The following is a 25105-nucleotide window of genomic DNA, read 5'->3' on the forward strand; positions in this document are numbered from 1 at the left end:
CCTAGACGTTAACTTAGAAATAGAAGAAGAAAAAAAAATGAAATTTATGCCTAGTTAAGAATAGATTTTAAAAGGTGCATCATCGGTCTCATTGTGTCCATGGAAGGGTATTGGTAAAATACCTCTTCATAACGCTTCTTGTTATTTTGCATATTTCTACATTTCTTTAACAGTTTTTATTGCAAACGTGAAATTGGGCCCAACGACACCAGCAGCTGTTTAAAAGTCTGTAAGTAGACACACATATATACACATACACTCCGGGTCAGGAGAATAGCGTCTACACAGTGAGACATGCATGCTTAACCATATATAAAATGAATTATTATTAACTACCATCACTACAATTATGCCATTTAATTCCTTTAATTAATTCATTCTTACTTTATATTTTGATTATATTATTTTTATTCATATTTGATCATTCTCTTGAATTCCTATGTCTTAAATTAGCCCCACATATATATACACATGCAGTAAAAATAGTTTTAAGGTTTTGGGTAGAACCATAATGGCATATTCTTATGTTATTCTACATGGAGGGTGGGTCAAGAGGGAAGAGCACAACCACCTTGCTCTTCACAGTAGGTAGTGGACCTTAAGTTCCGTCCGGGTTTGTAATTCCGATCCCAGTTCCCGTAAATCTGTCTACGATTTTGTTAGGTGACGGAGTTCGTTTTCGCAGCACAACACCCACCCCATTTTCCCTGAGCCTAGCCGGCCAACCTTTAGTAGACAGAGAGTGCTGACGAGACGACACTTCCCGTGTCCGTTACAACTCTCTCAATATTGCGCTTCCCTCTCTCGTTGGCTGACTACGGCTGCTTCAAAAAGTGTGTGGACACGAGACGATATCTAAGCATGTGTCTCTGGGGTTCTTGGCTGCCGCCGCCGACGCTGCCGCTGCCGCTCCTCTCCCGCTTGCTGCTCGCTGTTCTCCTTCCTCCCGCTCTCCTTCTTCGTCTGTCTAAATGTTCGTTTCCCTTTCCCTCTGGCACTCGGCTTGCAACGGTCGCCGTCGTAGTTGTTTCTAGCACTTTTGCCTGACTCTGCAATTGGCCAATTATGTAAAACGTGGCTAAGAGTCGGAATTAGGCAGCTTCGAAAAATGCACGAGTAGGTGTGTGAGTGTGTTGTATTTGCTCTTGCTTTTGCTTAGCCTTTGACTTTGCTTTTGCGTTTGATTTTTGCACTGCTCTCAACTCTCGGTTGTAATTGTTTTCGGCGAGGTCATCGACGCGCGCGTATGACAAAAATCGATATTCCGCACTGCAATAGACACAATCGTTTGTTGATTTGGCTTTAACTTGTTTTCGGTGTCCGCTTTTTGGTTGCGTTGAATAATTCGTTGTCCCACTCTTCACTCCGCTGCGAAGGGGCAACAAAAGGCAACGAAAGAAAAACAGAGGAAACTTCTCATACGGCGACTGTGGAAATCAAGCTAAAAACTTTCCGCTCACTTGGTGGCACGTTGTGGACGCGAAGAGACGAATTTTGAGTTTGAGTGTCAAAAGCACACACAACCACAAAAGGCTGCGTTTGAATGTGTTTCGTGTGCCTGCGAGTGCTTCGCTTCCCTCTCGCTCTGGCGCTTGCTTTTTGCACTGCTCTATGCTCTCGACTGTGCGGCTCTTGTGCGGCTGCTCTCTCTCTCTCTCTCAATTGTCTCTCTTTGCTTTTGCGCAAACGTTCGCGTGAGTGTGTTTCTTTTTCTTTACAGTTTCTCTTGGGAGGAGGAGAATCTTTTGTATTAATTATCTAATTCGTTTCTCGTTAATTAATAAAATGCAGATGTGTGTTGACACCCTTTCCTCTGGGACTCGGTCGTTGAAAAATGGGTGTGTGTGCGATAGAAGCTGGTGCTCTCTTTGTTGGCTCTCTTCAGCTGTTGATGACGCGATGACGTTGCAAATGAAACGCATCCCAAAGACCTCGTCGATTCGTCTCGCTATCCCTTTCGCTCTCACTCCTTTCCTATGCTCCAGATTAGATACTCTTCTTACTCATTTTTTGGTTCGCTCTCAATTATGATTCATTTTAATGCGTTCATTTGCTGCGTCGGCATTTACATACATTTTCATATTTCGCTTATCCATTTTTGAAAAGCCTGCAAAGAGAGAAAGAAAGAGAGATTTAATTAAATTCTGCTGTCCAATCGGTGCTCTTTCAATTTCAGCGCAGAGCATTGATTGCATTGCACAATGCAAATTGCAGCAACAATCGCAAGCTCAGGAATTAAGTCCAATTGATGGCAATTTACAGTTTGCAGGCCGCGCCAAAAGGCAGAACCACCCTCTAGAAGTGCGCCATCAATTGAGCCTTGTTCTCATCCCCTACCCAAATGAACCCCAAAGAACTTTCTAGAAGTCCCGCTAATTCTTTTATACAGAGCAGTGCAAGATTCCTTGCACATTTTAAAAAGTGAGAGAGGGGTTGTGGGTGGATGTGAGAAACCGTTATGGTTCTGGGAATCTGTGGCAAAACAAACACACAAACACACACACACAACAGTGTACACACAAATAGTGGCCAGATTTGCATGTAAATTGGTGTGGCACTCGGACTCGGCCAGCGGCCATAAATAAAATTTGATTATGCAAATGAAAAACAAGATAAAGTTCATACATTCCCAGAATTGGATACCCTTTCGCACATTTTATTCACATTATAAATTGTCCCCATCTAAAGACACAGAACAATTGTTTTCATTTTATCAAGGTTTTTCTTGAGATAATTTATATTTTCGAAAATGCTTCACCAATATCAAGAAAATACTCTGAATAGGGTATAACTGGCAATTTTTGAGAGTATTTATTTACTCCAAAATTGTGGACTTGCACAAATGCCTACATATACATACATACATATTTATCCAGAATGGACAGAATAACACCGAACAGGAAAGGAAACAACAAATTTACTTGATAGCCACATAAAACAAGGAATATTTCCACCAAAGCGTGTAGCCTTGGAAGAACGAACTCAATTAACCTAATCCAAAGCCACTGCTTTGGATATATTATGCATCAAAGTTTTACTATATAATGTCATTAATAATTCCCAATTGATTGAAGTCCGATGAGGTTGATGGTGATGATGATGTCTGGCACTTAACCTTAGCTCCCCACAGATGGATATTTTGCGTGTTTCAACTCGTAAATCCTAAATGAAAACAAAATAAACAAGCGAAATTCTTTCAAATTCTTTAAAGGCAATTGTATATAAACAGATACGTAGAATATATGTATGTACATACATATGTACATATGTAAATACATATGTACATACACATGAACACCCATTAAAATGTCTTTGACGTCGCAGACAAAAATCAGAAAATAGCAGAAAAGCTTTTTTTATGTATGAAAATAAGCAAAATAAATAAAAAATCAAAAATCAACAAATAAAAGAGAAACGGAAGACGTTCAAATTATAAACAACCAAATGAGGAAAACATGTCTGTTCCTGTGTTTGTGTGTGTGTGTGTGTTTATAATTGAATTCCGCCCAGACCGGAAGTGGCGCCAAGAGAAAGGTCCTAGCTCATGGGGTCCTGCAACACCTGTCTGTGCCCGATTACAACTTTATATAAGCATTGACCCAGTCTTCTGATGTAATATGTACAATGAGCAAGCATCGCCAGATCTAGACAATTCACCCCCGAAAATGTTCCTGCAGTTGCAAAGTGCAGCGGCACACACACTGGGGGCACACTCGGTATTTACCTAATTTTGGCTGCTTTTTTCTGGGACTTTTGCCACACACTGACACTGACACACCAACAGAGACTCTGCCACTGACGCGGATGAAATAGAGTACTCTGACTATGACGCGCTGCGGATAGAACAGAATGCGACCACGCCGAATGAGAAACCAACCTCAACTGAGTGGAGCACACTGCCGCCGATTGGGGCACGTGCTCGTGGCGGCGTACGGCCGTAGTGGAGCCATCAGAGCGAGAGAGAAAACACGAGCGAAATAGACAGCAAGAGCTTGTTACTGAATGGAATGCAGCCGAGGCAGGACCCCACGAACCATCGTATCGCTTCGGTAGCTGTCGCTCTCTGAACTCTGGTCCTGGGCTGGCGCTGGACAAGGACGGAGGGCTGCACTTTGAGGCGTCATAGTCTCCATAACAACACCACCCGACATCCACCCACTCCCTATAGCATCCACATAGCCGTAATTAAATATCACACATACGAATGTCTACGTGTCGATTAACGATTACGCCCACGACCAGGTCCATGTCCATGGGATGCTCGTACCCCGGGCTTTTGGACACATTTTACGCCCTAATGCCTCTGCTCTCGGCAAAGCCCCTCATAATATATGCATGTCCTTGAGCGCACACTTGGCTCTCATCCTCCTTCCTGTGCGTTTGCTCTTTTTAACGGGCTGCGTGGGGCGTACGTGTCCTTTGAAAATGTTGCATTGAAAGAGGGTTTTAGCTTGCAACGCCATGAAGGCATCTCTTGGGTTTGAGCTTTGGTTACCCTCAAACACTTTCGCTTATTCATGCGCTTAGTACATCCATCCGATAATCCCCATTCCACATAAATCAGTTGAAAATTGCAAATTTGGACTTTTGCCAAATTTCGTACATTTTTAGACAAATCAAAAAATATATAGAACAAATACATACATCGTATGTATGTACATATATATATGTATATATCTTGACGTATCTTTGTACACAATTATTGTTTACTTCTCTCTGTGCTAAAGTCTTGCCCTCCCCTCCAGCCACAACATTCGTTGCACTTTTCTCAACAACTTTTCCCCCCATATGTTACGGTTTTCGTTTCGCGACGCTCTGTGCATTTTTCAGCCATAAAATGTGCGCCAAAATGCATTGCACAACGGTTTGGGGCAGAGCCATCGAAATGGAAATGATGTGATAGAAAATCACATTACGAAATGGAAATGAAAGCCCAAAAAGCGGGAAATAGTTATGGAAAACTCTTGAAAATTGTCAAAGTACATAAAGTAGATTACTGTGAAATTATTCTAGCCGCTGATGAAATGGAAAGCAGCTCATTGGATGGGGAAATTGCAATTCAAGGCCACCAGCAGATGATTTATTCATACATCCATACATTTGTACATGTGCAAGGGAACAAAGCTTTGGGCAACCATTCGAGGTGATATTTCTATACCCTTCTCTGATTGTTTTTGGATGCCTTCAGGTTGGAAAGTGTCCCTAAAGCTGCGAAAAGTACGCGTGTACCCAAAAATAGATGACCCAAATACTCGTTGCTTCTGCTCTGATTCCCATTGCTGGCCCTCTGCTCCTGCACTCATAATTTCGGAGCCTGTCCGGCCGTTGTTTTTCGGACACCAAATGTCGGAGCAACAATTACGTAGACATGGCACGTCCCAGGGCATCCTGATGGATCATCTCCAGCACACATCTGCAACGCATGCTTTCGTGAATGGCATCCAAAGGATGGGCTATGCGCAGGTCCCATTCCATCGATTGGAGGACAGGCTCTCTCCGTTAAAGCTTGGGATAGGGCATGGGAGTGAGAGTGGCTTCGCGATGAGGCTGTGAAATCAACTGCGTAGTTGGCAAAAATCAACAACAATGTCTGCTATGTATATGAATGTATGTATGTATGTATGTGTGTATGTTTATTGCTATTTTGGGTCTTTGGGGGTGTGGCACCTGCTGCTGCTGGCATGGGCTGGGTGCTAGTGGGATAATTCGAGCGAATTTAACACGCAATTTCGTCAGAATGGGAAATGCTTATGGCATGGGGGCTGGGCTGTACCGGAGTGTAGGTCAGTTTGCACACTTTCGCTCTCTCTCTCTCTCTCCACCTCTCTCTCTGTCTCTCTTAAATCGAAAATTGCATGCGAAAGGCGGTTATCCTTGGCACCAAAATAGTCCATTGCCCGCACTTTTGACAGTTCAACTTTTGCACTGGCTGTCAAGGATAACAAGGATGCGAGTGACGTATGCAATTTGACCTATTCGAGAAGGGGTGGAAAAACCTTGGCGTGGCCTTTGACAAGTCTGTCAGACTGTAGCCAGAACAGCTCAGTCCAACCAACACTCTTGCCACATTCAAACAATATATTCCAAATCGGGGGAAAAATATTAAATATTTTAGCTTAAATTCTTGTTAAATTTGTTCCAGAAGAGCAGAGAATGATATTAATACGCGGCCAGTACGAGACCGCCCAGCTGGGTGCAGCGATTATCGTTTACGTGATTATGTTCCTGTGCGGCTGCAATGTGGTAACCTTCCATTATGTGCCTGATCTGCCCACCGTTCTGTTCCTCTACACTTTGGTGCTGCTGTCCCACCACTTGCGTGTTCTGTTCCTGCGTCCAGTGCAGAATACCTGGCAGTTTCTCCTGGAGCTGGCTGGAGCCTATGTCATCGGCCAGCTGGCCATACTGATCATTTGGGAGTCGTTCTATGCCGTGCTGGATCTCTGCCGCATGTCGCTCGAGTCCACTGTGCTTTTCCAAAACATCTTCCACATCTCACCGACGTTGTTTTTCCACCTTCGCCACGACCCTATTTATCTCTTGAAGTTGATGGTCGCGGTTTACAGTGCCATTAAGATGACCGTTTTAACCAAAGCGAATGAATATGCCTTGGCCTGCTGCCGAACTATGAGCTACTATGAGGAGGAAGATATTATGCAAAGATTACGGAATGCTGCCAATTCGAAGAATGTGCAAACCAATCGCACCAGGGCCACGTCGCGTGCTATGCCGCGATCCAGAAAGGCCACTCCAGCCAACGGGCGGCAGAGATCGCAGAGTCGAAGACGTTAAAGCTGCCACAGCACACCCTAAACACATACAAATATTTTACCTAAAGACACCTCGTCCATTGCACCCGACTGCGGCAAGTCAAGGTGCACTTTGAATGCCGTTTTAAGTATATTAACATGGATGAACGAGCATTTGTTACAAAGCGATTTCAAGTTTGGCGGCAAAATCATAGCCCCCCGCCAGTCATGCGCACTCGATCGATATACGTTATCGAGATCATACCTATCCTGTTTTTACCATCAATGGACGACAGCATGCATACACGTGTGTGTGTGAGTGTGTACCAGAGTACTATTAAAGGAATATTATATACATTTCAGGATATTTAGACTACGAATTGAGATCATTGTATATTTGGTATTCATCAGTCTATTAAACTCTACTTCTTAGGGTATTTTCAATAATATAGGGTATCCACACTGCCATACGCGTGTTTTTCAAATGTTCCTCGAGGAGTTTCTCTCTTTTGTACGGATCAGCAACATGCTGCGAAAAGTGAGCAGCACTGTTCCCCAACATTTGGCACGGATTAAGCAACATTTAGTACCCTTGGCGGGCTGCATATACTCGAATTGAAAATAAGCCATACCGACAAAATTATAGATCGATTTCCATATGTATAGCCTATAGAAGTCATATGAAAAGGTTAAAAACATGTCAGCCTAAGATTAAGTCATTATTAATGTTTGAGAGGAGCTTTGAAAATGAAATTTTGATATGGAAATAGGGTATACAAACGGCCCTTACATACCGGTTGACAAGCAACAAATTGTCAAATGATGTTGCATTCCGTTCCCACTAACGTTATATGCTTTTTTTGTTGGTTGACCTTTTTAGTTTTTAACTTAATTTGGACAAATTTCAAGAAAAGAAAGTCTTCAAAACTAGCTAATCTTGTGAAGAACTGAATAATAAATCGGATAAAAGTATTGTTTTAGCACGGAAACTTTGAACAAGCTAGTAATATGAAATAGAACATCAAAATCGAGGAAAATGACTTTAGATTTACGGTATATTTACAGTATATTTTGAAAATGCAAGGGTATATTTCGATATATTTCCCAGTGTCTGTCGGTATATTATATCGATACAACAAAAAACAATAAACAAATTTATTTGTTGCAGTTAAAGTTAAAATTAATTAAGGACAAAAGAGGATTTATAACTGATCAGAGACATGGCATTTCTTTGCCCAGTGCGCATGCGGCGCGATAAGAAGAAAGGTAAGCCAAACAAACAAACAAAAAGTGACAAAAATGAAAGACTTGAACCACAAACTTGTTTCTTGTTACACAGCCACAAGTGCGAGCATCGAGAGGGATCTGCCTGCAGTGGGGGGCATCGGCATGGGACGCATAACTGGCTCCTCCAGCATTGAGACTCTGGTGCGGGTGGGCATTGAAAAGGAACACGGTCTCAGGTATGTCTGATTGTTGTTTGTTAGAATCCCATTCTCATCCGATGCATTCCACAGCCCAGACTCCAAAATGGTTGTGCTGCACGATTTTACGCCCTGCGTGGACGATGAACTAGAGGTGAAGCGCGGCCAGCTGGTGAATATATTGTACAGGGAAAACGATTGGGTCTATGTGATCGGACAGGATTCGCGGCAGGAGGGCTTCATACCGTTTTCCTATTGCGCCCCTTGCAACACCCAACTGGCCGAATTGGCCGTGAAGAAGAAACTGCCTCGAGAACACTGCCCAGAGCAGCCGATCGAAGAGAATATGCCGCTCCTGGGCACAGAAAATAAACTGGACGTGCTCTGCGATGAGCCGCCTCCTGCAGCCAACCCAATTGCTGCATCGAACAACATTGAGAACAGCTTGCATGTGGAGCCAGAGTGCACACCGTTCATCAAGGAGCCATCCGGACGCTGCATTGTCCTGTACACATTCATAGCACGCGATGAGAACGATTTGTCGGTGGAGCGGGGGGAGTTTGTGACCGTCTTGAACCGAGAGGATCCCGATTGGTTTTGGATCATGCGCAGCGATGGCCAGGAGGGATTCGTGCCAGCTGGCTTCATCTATCCCGCCGACAGTGTGCGTGTCCTGCAGCAGCAAAAAGCTCCGCTCAACGAGAACAACATACAGCATCATGCCACACTCAACGCCATGGAATCCATTCTGCAGCAGGGCCAGCAACAGCCGCAGCAGCAGCAACCACAACAACAGCAGCAGCAGCTGGGCTTGGGCACAGATGATCTGCGCTATCATGGCACAGAGCTGGTGATGCTTTACGATTATAAAGCGCAGGCACCGGATGATCTTTATCTGTCTGTGCGACGTGGCGATTGGATATATGCCGATCTGAACAATCAGACGGTGGACGGTTGGCTCTGGGCCTATGCGCCCAAGACGAGAAAATACGGATTCATACCGAAGGCCTACGCACGCCCGCCTGCCATGACCAGTCTTTGAGTACGCTGGAACCAGTTGAGTAAATTGTGCCTTAGTTATATATTCTTTTGATGTGAGCGTAAATATACAATAAGATATACCATCAGTAATTATTAATTGCCCATAAACAGCACCTAAAACTAGATGTGAGCCTTGTAGCGCCTCGATATGCACTTGGTTTTGGATCTGGATATGTGTTCCACGAAGAGTGGTGCGCGAGGGTGGGCAGATTTATGCTCAGCATAATATTGTACCCACGCGCACCTTGAACTGGGTTCCGTCAACGCTTTCGCTGGCCTATTTCAAGGCCAGACTGTCGTTGGCCGAGGAGCAATGCGAACAGTTCAGGTTAACGTTTCTGCAAAATAAATGTTAGCTTATTTAAGTGGTTCCCCGCTGTTCGTTCAAACTCACTTTAATGCCTCCCTGAGCTGCTCCTTCTCGCTCATCTCCTCCCGGAGCTTCTGCTGCAAACTGAGTATGAGATCGTTTTTATTCTGTATCTGCATTTTGAGGTGAGTGATGGTCTCCTCCTGCGCCTCGAATATTGCCTGTTGCAGAGAGCAGAATATGGTAGATATGGATATTGTTGATTAATACCTTTGACTTACCCGACACTCCTCCATGGATTCCGAATACGAGGGCGGCTCGTCCAGGCAGAAGAACTCTCGCACCAGTTTGCACCTGCGCAACTCCTCCTTGGCCATCACGGAGTTGACAAATATTTGGAGTCCCTGCACTCGGTTGTCCAGGAAGACGGCATTGAAATTGTCCCCGAAGAGCTTCTTGCGTGGCAGCATCAGCGTTACCTTGGGGTAAGCCTGCTTTAGCTTGCCATTCAGCCGGACAAAGTCCGTGTAGCGGCGCATAACCAGCCAGCAGTCATTCGATTCCGGGTTCTCTACGCGTAGTTTGTAGACAGTGAAGCGGGCACGCTCCTCCATCACCTCGTAACCAATTATTGGCACGCGCAGCACTGCATTGGGATCAACAGGTGCCGCCGAGCTGGAAGACAAAGTCATTTGACTGGCAAACATGGAGCCGTTGCGTCGCGGATAGCCACCGCCACTGGTCTGGCTGTAACCCAGGCTGCACTCGCTCATGCGTCGCGGGGCTCTACCCGACTCCAAGTCGCTGCCATGACCCCCCACGCTGCTGCCGTAAGAGGACTGTGTGAGGTCCCTATGCGAACGCGCACCACCCATCATTGTGGTCCTATTTGTAGACCGCTGCTGCGGCTCGTAGCTGTGCGAACTGATTCTCTGCAGACACACTTCCGACTTTGCGTTGGCCGCCGTCAGAGGAACACCAGAGTTGCCAGCCAAGGCTACTGTGCCCACATCACTCTCCGACTTGCTGCGCAACAGGCTGCTGTTGCCAGAATACTTGGCGCAGTGTCTTAGGTCAGGGCACGACTGGGTGGCGCGGCCCAGCAGCTTACTCTGATGGATTAGTTTTAGAGTGTCTAAATTTTTGCTGGAACTTGACGATTTAACCGCTAATGGACGCTGCTGATTCGGTGACGTTGTTGCTGTGCTGGCCTTCTTAAAGAGCGTTCTCCCCGTGCTATTGTTGTTGTTGTTGGTGTAGTTGTTGCTGCCACAGTTACCCGATTCTCGTTTTCTGAGTGCACGCAGGGACATTGCTTTGTCTTATAGAATGTATCCTTTTTGCCTGGCCTCTGCAACTTTTCCAGCTACATGACTTTTTTATTTATTTTACTTTCTTTGTTTTTCTATTTTTTTTAATTTTTTTTTGTTGGGAGCAGTGTGACCGCGGAATTATCGATCAAATATACCGTCAGACCCCTTAAAAATATACCAAAATATACCTTCTCATTTTAAATTTACCGTAAATATACCGTAGTCTTCAATTATATTCCTCGATTTTGATGTTCTATTTAATATTACTCGATAGTTAGGATTCTTAGCACTAAAACTATAATTTTTTTCGATTGATAAATCAATTTTGCATAATATTGGATGGTTTTCATTACTTCCTTTCATTGGATTGGTAAGGATTGGATGTAAGGTTCAAACTTAAAAAGGTCAACAAAAAAGGAAAACATAAAGCGTAAGTGGGAACGACCAGTGCTGGTAAGCGGTGCGCTGTTGGTTATCGCTCGATCACATGTTGGCTATATTGTTGTTTACAATTTTTAAAACGAATATAAAGTAATGTCCTTGCAGAACAACGAAAGCAACGAAATCGTACAACGGATTGTTAGCTTAGGCATCGCTGAAAATGCAGAGGAAATCACAGGCTTGCTCAAGAGCCTGCGCCTTCTGCTCACCAAAAGCAGCGCCGCCCAAGAGGCTGTGGCAAAGAATGCTGAGTTTTCTAGTTTTATAGAAGCCATGGCGTTGAATCCCCAGATGCGCACCGAGCAAAGTACCATCCACACACTCACGCTGCAGGTACTGGCCAATACTGTGGTGAACAATGGACCCGCCCAGGCACACATCTGGACGCTGCATGGCACACTGATTGCCGAGCAGGCCTGTGCCGCTCCCTTGGGAAGCTCAAACAACGTGCTGCTCATGATAATGTACAACATCTACCTTAATGGCTGTGGCCTGATCAGTAATGAGCTGGCTCTCCAGACATGCCTCCGCTTGTGGCAGGCCATCAACGAGGCAAAGTGCACCCTCAACTTTGAGTATTTGCACTTCTTTCTGGAGAACTTTATGGTGTCGAATGGTCGAGTCTGTGTGGGCTGTTATCAGCGTCTGAGCACCGAGGAGCGCATAGCCTTTCTGGATTATGTGGCGCACTATCTGCGCGAGAACAGCCCGAACGGGAAGCTGGCCCCATTCCTGCTGCAGCACTTTGCCAAGGAGTTTCGACTGAAGTCTGACTGCATATTGCGGGAAACGATGAAGCTGCGCCACGAGCTGCATCCTCGGGAAGTGCACACGCTACTGCGCATCATAGCCAGTGTCAGCGGTTCCGAAGAGTATGCCAACTTCTATGCGGAAGATCAGTCACTGTTCATCAATGTCAGCAGCTTGCTGCGCTGTGTGGTTGCAGCAGGCAAGGAGGCAGACGGTGGAGGGCTAGACAAGCCAATGACCAAGCTGGAAGAGGTGGCCCTCACATCCGGCGTGGATGCGGAGTACGAAAAGAAGGTTTCCTACGAGCTGAAGACGCTCCTGGTGCGCTGCTCCGCCAATTTGTTGTACGAGAACAAGGCGAACAAAGGCTACTGCATTGACACACAGCTGCTGCCCACTCTGCTCGAGTGCACGGTCATGGATGCCCGCAATCCTTGTAAGACAATCGATAAACCTTTAAGTACCACTTATTAACATTTCATTCTTTTCGTTTAGTAATGCGGGAGTGGAGCATTTTGGCCATACGCAATGCCTGCATCAATTGCCCAGAGGCTCAGCAGATTGTCGCCGGCCTAACCATGCAGGGTTCGGCCCCCAATGACCTCCTCAGCGAACTCAATCTGGACATGGGCGCCCTGCGCATCTCGGACAAACGCCAATAGCCGAATACCAGCACTCAGCACAGAGAAAACATACACAGACCAGACCAGACAGGCCATTGGGAAGCGAGGCACGACCACTGGCTGGCCAACAAGTGGTTAGCTGTCTTTCGCACGACGTCATCCGCCCGGCGGCCGCCTCTCCTTGCGTTGAGCGATGCGCTAATGGTATGCCAAAAGATCTAACAACATTCATAAACTCGTTGTCACCGTTTAATGGCATCGCAGGGCGCGTGCGGCGACTCGCGGGGCAACGCGAACGGACATTCGAGCGAGCATCCGCGAGCGCTGCTACAGCAAGAGCGGATATAAAAATAGCTGCCCATGTACCATGCTCTGTGCACCATTAAAAAAGAGATGGCTAAATTCATCAATTTCTAAATTTATGCACACAAATTGCTACACTGAGTTGAGTTGAGATGAGTTCGGTTTATGGGGCAATTAAGAAACGATGACGTCGTCGAGCGCTTCCTTTGGCGACTTCTGCAGGTGGCAGCATGGTTTGGGATGCCTCCTCCTTCCACTCTCATTCCCATTCACATGCGTAAATCTGTGTATGTGGAACACGCGCCGCCAACAAACGCCAACGCCAACGCCATGAGTTTATGTTTATGTTGCTCTGCAGGGCAAAGAAACAATGGAGGCAACAGCAACGGGCACCACACTCACGCTGGCTGGCAGCCTTTTGTTTCAGCTCGCTCAGACGACGACGACAGCAACCACTGGCAGTGGCAGCAGTGGTCCGGTCCGGTCCCTCCTCCCAGCAGTCAGTCAGTCTGTGCTCTGCTTTGGCCAGCAGCAGACGGGAGTCAACGACGGAATCGCCGCGATCGCCGGGTCCTCAAAGCACGACCACCGTTCAACGTTCATCGTTCGCGCTCTTTGATTACTCTTGAGTTTTTCGACGGAATTTGTTCGGTTTTTGTGTAGTATATTTATTTATTTCTGTTGTTATCGCATGCTTCGTCTCGGTTTTTAGTTGAGGAATTAGCAAAATTTTATTTTAGACATTAAGACGCTTGCGCCTGGGCAGGCGATCCTCGTAAAATCAAATCAACACAAACGCGAACGCTGCCGGAGCCCATAAAAGTCGTCGATAAACAATTTGACTTGGAGCAGAGATTATTGTTGCAGCGTTGCAGCCTTAATGGTAGGAGTAAACATACCTCTAGAGCAGATCGAAACGGATCGGATCGGATCACTCTTATATAACGATAAATCAAGGGGAATGACAACCGAAATCGGAGCGATTAAATGCTGTGACAGTGATGCGGGAGGACCATGTGGGGGGCCTGGCCTGGCATTGGCATTATTTATGCCAGACATTAATTAGTTGCACTAAAAATGCGAAATTTGCCCGAAGGGAGGCTAAGAATTCGACGGTGTTATGGTGGACAGCGTGGTGTGGCGTGGCGTGGCGTGTCGTGGCGTGGCATGGCACATACCAAAAATACAATGGCCGACAACAAATAAAAACTGAAATCACAAAACAAATAAATAGTCGGCCGACAAATTCAATTCTCTGTCTCTCACCCTCTCATTGGGCGTGTGCGTGCTGCCGATCCTCAGGGGCAGGTGTATGTGTGTGTTTAAAAAGAAAAGAAAAATATAGAATTTCTCCCTGTCAAAAATGTCAATATGCGCGCCCAAAGATGACAATGAGATGGGAATAAACGACATTTCAAGCGTATTGTCAGCCAGGAATCTAAATATATTATGTACATACATATATGTATATGTATATCTGTGTGTGTGCGTATGGCCCATAAATATAGACAAAAGACACAGCTTGATAACTGTACATATCGGCTAAAAATAACGGCATATTCAAGACAAATTTGTTTTAAACAAAAGGCAACCAAATCAAATGCGTAAACTCAAATTTGTGCCGTGCAAAATATATGTAAATAAAAAAATAAAATAAAACCTGAACATCAGCGTAACATTTTATATACTCTTGAAAATCGGCAAACGTTTAATGATCTGTAAATGCAAAAGCAAAGCACCAACTATAATTACCTGTGAATATGAGGAACTCAGTGTACAAATTCCCAAGTTTCAGCCAAACGATTAAAATCTTCGACAACGATCGAAGTCTTCCATGGGTTACAAACATCTGGCCAACATTTGCATACCCTCTGGTTAGAGTACAAAAGCCGCCAAAGCCACACACACAAAACTAGCACAAAAGTTTGTAACGGAATCGTTTCTCTTCCCCCAAAAATGACGCAGTCGGAAAACGTGACGCAAATGCAACAACTCCCTCCGCTCCACTTCAACTCTGCCGCGCAGTGCGTCTGCAACGGCTGCACGCGTCCAAGAATAGATCGCGGAAGTGGAGAAGTTGGAGAAGAGAAAGAGATAGAGATCTTCCACAGAAGTGGATATAAGAATTGATGCTTACCTGGCGACGCGCCCTCCATCAGCATCAATTATAATGAGATCCCCTTTGGGTTTTCCCGAGAATTGAAGGCGACACTAGGCAGTGGCAGCGACCCATTTATTATTTCAAACAAAGACGGAATAGAGTAAAAATAATATATGTATAAGTATGTATTTAGTTGTCAGACGAGAGCCAAGTAGTATAACGGCACTTGTGCACGCACTCCCCAGTCCCCACTCCCCTCTCAGCCACTTCACCGCCCACTCACGTCGTCGCACCTAATTCTCGCAAAATATTTTTTTGCACCGAAGCGCAACAATTTTGAAAAAAAAAGAATTCAAATACTTTTGAATATTTTGTCATTTATTTTGCGCACACCAGGCAGGGGAGGGGAACTTTGTTTGTCATTTATTTTGCGCACACCAGGCAGGGGAGGGGGAACTTTGGACGTCTCCTCCACTAATTTGCTTAATTTCTGTCAGGCGGCAAAGCAAAAACTGAAAGAAAAACTGTTTTCGAATGGGAATTTCTGGTTGCCGCAGCAACATGTAAAATAAATAAATAAATACGAATAAATTCTCCAAAAGAGCATAATTAACGTTCGTTCGCACACCACAACCAGCGATGTGATTGCTCTACGCCTCCTCATCCATATGTAGCTAGAATATATTTAGTCAAAATATAAAAATAATGTTTAAATTAGAGAGATCTGGGTGGGTATGGGGATGCCAAAAGAAAACACCTGCTGAAGAGTGACGTCGATGATGTCCCACACATGTGCCGCACATTTTCAGTGACTTCATTTGCCTAGAGACCAGGGGCCAGAGATAGATAAAAGTCAGCTAAGTTAAGCCACACCACTCTTACTTCGCAGGAACGTGCCCTGTTCCATGTGCGTGTGGATTACCCGTTGCCATCGTCCGGAGAGCGACAAACAGTCCCAGTTGTCGGGGCCCTAACGAGGGGAGCGTGAGCGTGTGTGTTGTTGTGTTTGAATCAGCCACAAAATGAAGCGCGACGTATCCACATCGACAATTGGTCGGGACGAGGCCCGCCGTCCCCTGATGGAGGCCTACATGTTTCAGCGTCGTCTGTTGCTTGGCTGCAGTCTGCTGATGGTCATCTCGTTGCTTATCTGGATTGTGGCCATATCAACGGACCACTGGATCATTATATCCGGCGGAAAAGGTGCGTAAAAGTGTTAACAGTGATTCAGTAATGCTTCATAGCCATCGGGGCTCTTTAGGCATCTTTATACCCGAGTCCCGACGCTTCTTCATGTCCTCGCACTCGGGTCTGTGGCGGCATTGCCGCAACACAATCGTGCCTAATGCCCTGAGCAATGCGCAGGTGGTCCGCAACTTCAGCTCCATGTCCTACACGTCCCAGATTAACATCAACGATGCCAAGCGCAATCTCTCCCACATGGAGTTCATCAGGGACTTTGCCCAGGAAAAGCTAAACGACTCGGACAGCTTCACGGAGTCGGCCCGCCGTCGAATGTTCGCCCATTGGGCACGGGGCGAGGAGGAGGAGTTTCAAACGTTTCGCAGCGCCTTCCGCAAGCTGGTCATGTCCACGGAGGACAACCAGCGGCAGTTCAATGCGACAGCCATCAAGCCCATACCCATCGATCCCTTGGACGTCAAAGGCATCATAGCGCGGCAGACGTTCGGCTCCGCCCTGCAGCGTGTCAAGTACAACAACACGTGGTCCTACTATGTGATCCCGGAGGTGGCTCAAGAGGCTATATTCAGCAACTGGACAGACTACCCGCTGGTGGTGCGTCTCCTGGCCACCTACATTCGCGACATCAACATACCCGCCTTTGTGCTTAACGATGAGCGTGTGATTCTTATCCTAGTGCCGCCACTGCCGCCGAAAAGAGGCGGTCACACAGCCTTTTACAGTTACATACCCAATCGTGAGTGAACACTGGTTCCAGTATAACGGAATTATCACCAAATTGATTCGTTTCTTCGCACAGAGCGCTGCAAATACATCGACATGTTCCCCAACTCCAACGCTTTGCGCAATGAGCCCGGCTTTGACGACGAGTTAATGGGTAGGTGCCACTGACGCCGCCACTGGGAGACAGAGTGTAATTGGCAGTGGGTTGGTATTCTCTTTCAGATTACATACGAACGCAGGCATCGTTTGCCTGCATCACGCTGTTCGTCATGAGCCTGGGCGCCGTCTTTTCCTTCTACACGTTCATGAATCCTCGCTACATGTTCAAGCGTCTGGCCGGCGGCATTCATCTGGTGGCCGCCTCCACAGCGCTGGTAGTTATCCAGGTTCTGTTCTCATCCATTGACTACACAAAGGAGCACCTGTTCTATGCCTATCCGGATGGTGCGGAATTAACGTAAGTTTCGCCAGCACGTGAGTTTCTGTGTTCGATAGGAAAGCTTCTTCATTGCAGTTATGGATATGGCGTCTATTTGGCCTGGTTCACGTTTGTGGATAACATTTTCTGCGGTCTCATGTTCCTCTGGTACTCTGGCAAGAAGAAGGGTGCCAAAGCGCCTAACGACGAGGTGGCCATGGCGGACGAGCCAACTATCATGGGCAGATAATAAGAGAATGCCAAAGATGACGATGGCTCTCTTTGCCCTTCTTGCGACCAAAGACCAAAGCAACCAGCGTACGTTTGGTTTGCTTATTCATTAACATTTTGTTATTTGTTGTTTTCTTAATAGATGTACTTGAAATGTTCGCTTTATTACGTTAAGAATGCAATAAAGAAATTATTGGATTTCAGTCAGAATATGGCCCACTGTGGAACATGTAATCGGGAACGGAACTGGCTTATTGCCAATGTGACCTTTTCGAGAAGACCCGGTTCGTCGTCAGGTGGCGTGGCCCAACACCTACGTTTTATGCTTAGTTTGTTCTTTGTTAACGCTTGTTTTGTAAATGATCTTAATGGAGTCTTGACAACTAGCCAATCTTGTGAAAAATTAACTAATCAATCCGATAATTTTATATTTTTAGGGCTCAGCATCCAAACTTGCTGGGAATATTAAGCCGAATATCAAAATCGAGGAATAATATTCCTGATAATGGACATACATCGGTATTTTGGTATATTTTAAAAATAAGAAGGTATATATTTGATCGACAAATCCGCGGTCACACTGCCACACTTGTAAACAAACGCATGTGCTGCCCTTTTGTGATAATTCGACTTTACTAATACAGAAACTATGGAAACTGGAGATCAGCTAATAGCAGATGTGTTTACTACACGTGCGAAGGAGCTCACGGCGGAAGAAAAGCAAAAGCTGGAAGAGCAAAACAAACGGCTTGTGCCTGAATTCAAAGCCAACAAACTGGAAGTGGATGCCCAGCGGCACTGGGACATATTCTACAAACGCAATGAAACCCGCTTTTTCAAGGATCGCCACTGGACGACACGCGAGTTCCAAGAGCTACTCGACCAGAGTGACAGCCGAGAAGCAGAAAAGAGGCGTACACTTTTAGAGGTGGGCTGCGGCGTGGGTAATTTGGTGTTTCCTTTGCTGGAAGAACAGTCCAGGGAGGAGGGCAACGAAGAGTGTGTGCCTTGTGGAAGATTCTACTTTTACGCCTGCGACTTCTCGCCTCGAGCCGTTGATTTTGTTCGAGCCAATCGTCTTTACGATCCCAGCAGCATTACGGCCTTTCAGTGCGACATTACCACGCAACAGGTGCATGAGCACATACCTGCTGGCAGCCTGGATGTGTGCACAATGATCTTTGTCCTGTCTGCCATTCACCCACACAAGTTCGAAGCCGTGGTGCAGAATCTGTGGCGGCTTCTGAAGCCAGGTGGATTAGTTCTCTTCAGGGACTACGGGCTGTACGACATGGCCCAGCTGCGCTTCAAGCCAGGAAACAAAATCGCAGACAATCTGTACGTACGCCAGGATGGCACACGAAGCTACTACTTTGCCGAGCAGGAGGTGGCTCAGCTATTCACGCAAAGCGGCTTTGAGGTTCTGACCAATGCGTACGTCCATCGGCGAACTCTTAACATCAAAGAGGGCGTCGATGTTCCGCGCATCTTTCTGCAGGGCAAGTTCCGAAAAAAAGCAGTGTGACAATGTGCCAAGAGTGTTACGTATATAGTTTTCGATTTTATTTTAAATCAATAACATGGTTCAAGTCAACGTTCAATAAATATTTGTATGCATGTACATATGTATATAGTAGTATCTATTAGTTTACATATGCTATCGTATGTTAGGGACAAAGTAGAATGGATACCTGTTAAATTCAATTAAAGTTTGTTCGCCCGAACCCTACCCATCCGCTCTGGCGCCACTCTGCAGTAGTTAACGAATGCCAAATGAAATGCATTGAAATGTGTACATTCTGCTCATCATCCTTTCGCTCTCATTAAAGTTATAATTGGGGGACTATAACTACTGCATGGCGAGTGGGTGGCCCCGCGCTGCTCCGCTCTGAGTTGCACCACTTAAACTATTCAAATTAACCGACAAATTACATGCATATATATATGTACATGGATTCCATAAGTAGTAATGTAGATTTTACCAACAATTAGGATTAGAATACATTATCGTATAACTGAGAGAACCCATTAAATTTTAAGAAATTTAAACGTTCCTTAAGTATTGCGTTACATTCAGATTTACAGTTGATCCGCGCCCGGGTTACGATCAGCTAATACCCAGCAGTAAATTGCGAATATATATAATAGTGATAATAAATATATATACTTGATACTTGGATTTGGCTTGTTGGCTGTGGGATGATACTATTCCACCAGGCCATGCTCCGCCAGCTTGCCGCCGTTGCTATTGCTGTGGCCCAGGGGCGCCAGTTCGATGCTGGAATCGAAGCTTTTGGTCAGCATGTCGCTGCTCGTGACCGAGTTCGTGTTGCTGTTTATCGAGGGCAGTGCCCCGCTGCCTGCCACGACGCCTTGGTTGCCATCGTTGAGGTCGCTGTCAATACTGAAGCTGTTGCTGCCGTTCTCATTGATCAGCGAGAGCGTCTGCATCGGCAGCATATCGGAGGGGGGTTGCTGCTCCGCACTTGAATTCGAATTCAATTCCGATTGCAGCTGCAGCAGCGAATTGCGCTGCGTGTGCTTGTCGAACTTGCGTTGCGGTGGTTTCGGCGGTTCCTTGTCCTTCTCCTTCTCCTTGTCCTTTGATTTCTTGAAGCCCGCGATCAAGGCCTTGTGCGCCTGGGCCTTGATCCCTTCCATGCTCGGCCGCATGATGGATGTACGAGTGCCCGAGCTCTCCTTGGTCGACGGCGACTCCTTGGCTCCCGGCTCTGCTTCCTCCGTGACGCTGGCCAGCTGCTGTGGGTTCTGCTGCATGGTGAGGTCCTGCACCTGTATGGGTATGTCATCGGGCAGCTTTTTCGTGCGGAATGATGCGTTCGTGATCATGGATTTCGACACGGATGTGGTCACCGTATTGGTGGCAGGTGTCAGGGCTACGCTCAGTCCCATTGGCCCGTCGTTGGGCTGCCCCGACGGATTCGCATGCAGTGAATTGCGCACAGCGCTGGTCACCAGAATGAGCTCCGTGTACATTTCATATGTGGCACGGTTGTGTATGTCGTCCAGTGTCTGTATGGCTATCGTGCCATAGCCATTGAACATGGCAAAATAAATGGCGTGCACCAATTCGATCAGGAAGGACGACGACAGTGGAATGCGCGGAGAGGATGGTTTTGGAAAGGTGGCCCCCGTCGCTGGATCAGATCTGCAATGCATTGGATTAAAATAAAATCAAGGCAATGAATTGATTTTGCTCACCCATAGCTCATGCGATGGCCATGCCCGGACTTGGTGGTGAATCCCTGATTGACCATCTGCGACGTCACACGGCATAGATGCAGCAACGAAGACTTTTGCGTCTGACTGACGTGCTGGTTGTAGCAAAAGAGCAGTGTCGTCAGGATCCGCATGCGGTTCTGGGCATTCACCGTCTCAATCCGCTGATGCGGTCCCCACTTGAGCTCGCGGTTGCAGTTCTCCTCCCAGCGGCGCAGATCGGTCAACGGAAGATTCTTCATTTCGTGGTACACAGACGTCTGGGCTAGGATAGGCATACGGAAGACCACCACCTTCTGGCCGCCATCGTCGGTGGACACCTCACCGTTATAAATGCAAATCAGCAGCGTCTCCACTCCGCGAGACGCCTTCTTATCGCCCGCCGAAACGGCATGCAGGTACGTGTAGATTAGCACAGGAATGAATTGCAACGGAAACTTGTGTAGCGTCACCTCCGGCGACCTATAGAAGGACAACAGTTGCTGGCAAATGTCGTGAACCATCTCCTCGTTGCGCTGCCTCTCATTGAATATGGTGAAGATGGCCTCGGCGATTTCCGGGTCCGTCTCATGTTCCACAACAAACGCCTGCGACTCGGCTGGCTGCCCTCGAGTCCGCTGATAGTCCGCCAGCCAGTCTCTCACCAATTCGGCCATTGCCAGCAGCGACCTGAAATTGTCGCAGTCACATTCACAATGTCACCACACCACCAATGGAGACCTGGAGATTCCGAATGTGAACCTTGGTCTCACCTTGACCTTAACAACACACGTAATGGTAGCCTGGCAATTGAATCTATCAATGTGGATTACAGCACACCTATCGCCGCGAATTATGTATTAACAGTGCTTAATTAATTTATTGCCCGTCCCCCGCTGCTGCTCGCACCCTCGTAATTGTTTTTTCCAAATAAACCTTGCTTATCTGCGCAGGGCTGCATCGCTGCCAGAGTGACCGCGGTCTTATAGATACCAAAATATACGAAAAGCGGATGAAATATACCATGAAATCCCACTACATGCGACACACGAGATAAATTATTTATATAATTTACTTAAAATTGTTAATCTTATCTGATTTGGAGGTACTGTAGCGACAGGGAAGCAATATAACCATATTTTGAAAGTCAAATTTGTCTGGTCGAAGTCAGCTGTGCGTGTTGAAAAACTCTGTTTTGGCACAAATACTGCAAGAGCTCTTCCACTGATTGCTCTCTGGAGACGGTTATCAACACTAATTTATACTTCCAGACTAGATTGGTGTATACATTGGACATTTTATTTGAAATTACTTCATCAACTTTCTGACAATGTCAACCGGGAAAGGAAAAACATAGGACAGTGTTTTGTCATTGCAGATTGTGTTGAGCGTTTGCAGATAACGCAATTGCAGAGCAATGGGATTTGTCTCCATTATATCGGCAGCCTCCTTGAGGGCTTTGACAGCGTCTCTCTCTCCAAAAGCAGCCGCTACCTTGGCCTTTGCCTCCCGTAAGGCTTCCTGTTCGACGGCCAGAGCTCGCCGCAGCTGGTCGGGCAGAAGAATCTCCTTACTGCCAAGACACAAGAGACATTTCGGTACACAAAAGAGAAGAAACGTGGTCGAGTTACTTACACTTCCACCCGCTCCACACGCACTCCCCAGGGTTCGGTGCAATCATCAAGAATGGCTTCAATTCTCTTGGACAGAGTCTCCTTAGACATGAGGAGGTCTAGCAGCATGTGGGTGCCTGCCACATTACGAAGCGTGGCCTTGGCCATCAACTCAACGGCTCCTCTATGATCGAACACCTGCAAGACTGCATCAATTGGCTGCTTGATGCTGTAGTAGACAACTGCGTCGACCTTGATCGTCACCATGTCCTTGGTGAGAATCTCCTGAGGCGACACGTCAAAGGATGTGGTGCGCAGGTCCACTTTAATGTACGCATCAATGCAAGGGAACGTGAAAACAAGACCAGGACCACGCGGTCCGCCAGGGCGGAGGCGCCCTAAGCGCAAAATAACCGCTCGCTGGTACTCCTGCAGGATCACAAGGCACATGAACACCGAAATGGGAAAAGTTATGACCATCAAAATGACCGAGAGTAGGTAAAAGATTCTCTCCAAGAGATTAGGAGCTACATTTTCGGCTGTCAATGAGGAAGAGTGACTCAGTGCAAGTGGAGCTATGAGAGCAGGGAAAACTCACTCGTCGGGACATTGCGTTCAGTTGCCACGGAACCAAGAAAGGATGCTCTCATTAATGGCCGTACCATATCCAGATCTATAAGACTTTCTGGCGGACGAGGCGGCTCCGTGCCCGACATTCCATCCTTGGACTCCTCCGAATACTTCTCCATTACAAAGAATTTTTTCAGTAAAAACGAAACTTAACGATGAAAAAAAATGTACGTAAGGAAATCTCTCAATGTTTACTTGAGAGGATTTGCAAAGGCAATAGACAACGAAATTTAGTTTGTATATTTTACATGTATAATTGGCTAGAATAGAGCATTGATTTAAGGTTCGCTAGCTGGGCTGACGTGACACATCTTGAGCTACCTCCACGCGACTGCGGGGACGCCAAAGGTCTAGCAGTCGGACCAAAAAATGGGCCACTACGAAAAAGACCAGAAACCAGGAACCATGCTGATACACTGCGTACACCAGCTCGCTGGTGGTGAAGGCTCGCTCCTGAAGCACTCGATCGTAGACCCTGACTGTCCGAAGAGCAACATCCTCCCAGTTGTAGAGAGTCTCCACCAGCTCGTTGCATTTGTACGGGCAGAGCACAGGCTCTATTTGGCTACTCTCATCCGCAGGAGTGGAGAAACTTACCGAATCAGGAGTTGAGGGATTTGGTTTTCGTTGTCTTCGCTTTCCCCGTCTATCAGTCTCAAAAGGAATGTGTCCATTAGGGGCAGGAGTTCTCATCATACTCGATATACTCTTTTGATGTCTATCTATGGCTACTAAAATGGCAGAGTGAATGGCATCGATATCCGGCTCTGCCAGCAGTATTAAGCTTTTTGGAAGCACCTCGGGAATGCCACCAACGCTGGTGGAGACCACTTGGAGACCGCAAGAGGCAGCCTCCACTATGGCCATGCAATATGCCTCCGTTAGCGAGGTATTCAAAAAGATATGGCCGCGGACGAGCACGTCTCGTACTTTGACGTGCTCCACAGCGCCCAAGATTTCTACTCGATCCTGCATATTGGTCTTTTCGCGTATCTCCTCCAGCAAATCTCGTTTTGGTCCATCACCCACTATTATGAAGTTGACATTGTGTGTGTTCTTGAAGCGAGGAATCACACCGGCGAGCAGATCGATGCCCTTGCGGTAGACCAGCCGAGAGGCCACCACAATGTTGACTACGGAAGAATTATTAGAATCCAGACTGACTAGACAGTTGGGTCCACTCACTTGTCTCGTTGCTGGGTCGTTGGCTGACATCTGGCGTGAACAGGGCGGTGTCTACAGCATTTGGTATCACGGAAACCCGATGTTTGGCCACACGTGCCCGAAGCACTGTGTTCTCTTTGCCAATGTGCGACACACAGATGGCATGATTCACCATGCTCAAATTGACTTCCAGCAGATTGTTGGTAAGGGCTGCCGATAGGTCAGCAAAGCCAAAAAGGCTGTGATCCGTAAATACAGTCTGAAAATAAAATAAAATCAGTAATTTGTACACTAAATATTGCTCAATTGTACTACTTTGAGACCAAGCAGAGAGCCCACCATGAGAGCTTCATGGGCTAAGGCACTGAAGGCCGAGTGGCCGTGCACGACCTCCACACGTTCCCGGAGGAGAACGGCCCGCAACATGGGCACATTGCAGACGGCAGTTGGCAGGATACACTGATTGTAGCAGACTTTAATGGGAAGATAGTAGACCTTGAGACCGTGCGTGACATAGCGGATGCCACTGCAATCTCCATAGGCATGGGTCAGCACAACGATCTGCGAATTGTATTGGAGATTAGTCCACATATGTACATATATACGTTATCTGGCTTCCACTCACCTTGTGACCCAGGCTAAGCAGCATTTGTGAGAGATTGTATACATGCTCCTCGACCCCTCCGATGCTCGGATAGAAGAAGTCCGACACCATGCAGATGCGCATCTTTCACACTTGACGAGTTCTAGCTCACATGCAGGGGACATCACATAAAACAAATTAAAATGCAATAAATACTAAAATGAGCTCAACCCGAGTGCGGCCTGCAGTGCTTCCTAGTGCTGTGT

At 46.6% G+C, this 25105-nt stretch overlaps 9 protein-coding genes and 1 long non-coding RNA gene across 12 annotated transcripts; 5 read left to right on the forward strand and 5 right to left on the reverse strand.

The window, feature by feature from the left end:
* Positions 1-2018: 2018 nt before the first annotated feature.
* Positions 2019-3897, reverse strand: LOC117891720. Its single transcript, XR_004648646.1, has 2 exons — positions 3725-3897; positions 2019-2107 (listed from the first exon to the last, which is right to left on the reverse strand). It is a non-coding gene; the product is annotated as an uncharacterized LOC117891720 (long non-coding RNA).
* A 2235-nt stretch (positions 3898-6132) lies between these two features.
* LOC117891714 lies at positions 6133-7055 on the forward strand. The gene has a single exon (XM_034797308.1). It carries the CDS (start codon positions 6154-6156, stop codon positions 6790-6792), a length of 639 nt encoding a protein of 212 aa, XP_034653199.1. The 5' UTR covers positions 6133-6153; the 3' UTR covers positions 6793-7055.
* Positions 7056-7858: 803 nt separating this feature from the next.
* On the forward strand, positions 7859-9304 carry LOC117891707 (SH3 domain-containing protein Dlish). Its single transcript, XM_034797300.1, has 3 exons — positions 7859-8015; positions 8089-8212; positions 8267-9304. Exons 1-3 carry the CDS (start codon positions 7970-7972, stop codon positions 9213-9215), a joined length of 1119 nt encoding a protein of 372 aa, XP_034653191.1. The 5' UTR covers positions 7859-7969; the 3' UTR covers positions 9216-9304.
* LOC117891706 lies at positions 9229-10954 on the reverse strand. Its single transcript, XM_034797299.1, has 3 exons — positions 9806-10954; positions 9609-9745; positions 9229-9552 (listed from the first exon to the last, which is right to left on the reverse strand). The coding sequence occupies exons 1-3, from the start codon at positions 10835-10837 to the stop codon at positions 9492-9494; spliced, it is 1230 nt and encodes a 409-aa protein (XP_034653190.1). The 5' UTR covers positions 10838-10954; the 3' UTR covers positions 9229-9491.
* Positions 10955-11302: 348 nt separating this feature from the next.
* LOC117891705 (ataxin-10) lies at positions 11303-15999 on the forward strand. 2 transcript variants are annotated; one of them, XM_034797298.1, is made up of 4 exons: positions 11303-11327; positions 11384-12464; positions 12524-13837; positions 15945-15999. In XM_034797298.1, the coding sequence occupies exons 1-3, from the start codon at positions 11325-11327 to the stop codon at positions 12688-12690; spliced, it is 1251 nt and encodes a 416-aa protein (XP_034653189.1). In that variant the 5' UTR covers positions 11303-11324; the 3' UTR covers positions 12691-13837; positions 15945-15999. The 2 variants fall into 2 exon arrangements, with proteins under 2 accessions (XP_034653189.1, XP_034653188.1); XM_034797297.1 differs by having other exon boundaries at positions 11310-12464.
* A 50-nt stretch (positions 16000-16049) lies between these two features.
* On the forward strand, positions 16050-17833 carry LOC117891703. 2 transcript variants are annotated; one of them, XM_034797295.1, is made up of 5 exons: positions 16050-16258; positions 16317-16994; positions 17058-17135; positions 17183-17438; positions 17496-17833. In XM_034797295.1, exons 1-5 carry the CDS (start codon positions 16078-16080, stop codon positions 17647-17649), a joined length of 1347 nt encoding a protein of 448 aa, XP_034653186.1. In that variant the 5' UTR covers positions 16050-16077; the 3' UTR covers positions 17650-17833. The 2 variants fall into 2 exon arrangements, with proteins under 2 accessions (XP_034653186.1, XP_034653187.1); XM_034797296.1 differs by having other exon boundaries at positions 17204-17438.
* A 383-nt stretch (positions 17834-18216) lies between these two features.
* On the forward strand, positions 18217-19251 carry LOC117891711 (tRNA N(3)-methylcytidine methyltransferase METTL6). The gene has a single exon (XM_034797305.1). The coding sequence runs from the start codon at positions 18280-18282 to the stop codon at positions 19153-19155; it is 876 nt and encodes a 291-aa protein (XP_034653196.1). The 5' UTR covers positions 18217-18279; the 3' UTR covers positions 19156-19251.
* Positions 19177-21811, reverse strand: LOC117891699 (hyccin). Its single transcript, XM_034797291.1, has 3 exons — positions 21623-21811; positions 20853-21539; positions 19177-20799 (listed from the first exon to the last, which is right to left on the reverse strand). Exons 2-3 carry the CDS (start codon positions 21524-21526, stop codon positions 19836-19838), a joined length of 1638 nt encoding a protein of 545 aa, XP_034653182.1. The 5' UTR covers positions 21527-21539; positions 21623-21811; the 3' UTR covers positions 19177-19835.
* Positions 21812-22141: 330 nt separating this feature from the next.
* On the reverse strand, positions 22142-23293 carry LOC117891708 (stomatin-4). Its single transcript, XM_034797302.1, has 3 exons — positions 23061-23293; positions 22485-23001; positions 22142-22422 (listed from the first exon to the last, which is right to left on the reverse strand). Exons 1-3 carry the CDS (start codon positions 23209-23211, stop codon positions 22158-22160), a joined length of 933 nt encoding a protein of 310 aa, XP_034653193.1. The 5' UTR covers positions 23212-23293; the 3' UTR covers positions 22142-22157.
* A 28-nt stretch (positions 23294-23321) lies between these two features.
* On the reverse strand, positions 23322-25104 carry LOC117891701 (phosphatidylinositol N-acetylglucosaminyltransferase subunit A). Its single transcript, XM_034797293.1, has 4 exons — positions 24882-25104; positions 24572-24817; positions 24278-24515; positions 23322-24225 (listed from the first exon to the last, which is right to left on the reverse strand). The coding sequence occupies exons 1-4, from the start codon at positions 24981-24983 to the stop codon at positions 23381-23383; spliced, it is 1431 nt and encodes a 476-aa protein (XP_034653184.1). The 5' UTR covers positions 24984-25104; the 3' UTR covers positions 23322-23380.
* Between the last annotated feature and the right edge of the window lies 1 nt (position 25105).

Source organism: Drosophila subobscura, chromosome E, assembly GCF_008121235.1.
Source record: "Drosophila subobscura isolate 14011-0131.10 chromosome E, UCBerk_Dsub_1.0, whole genome shotgun sequence".
Lineage (NCBI taxonomy): Eukaryota > Metazoa > Arthropoda > Insecta > Diptera > Drosophilidae > Drosophila > Drosophila subobscura.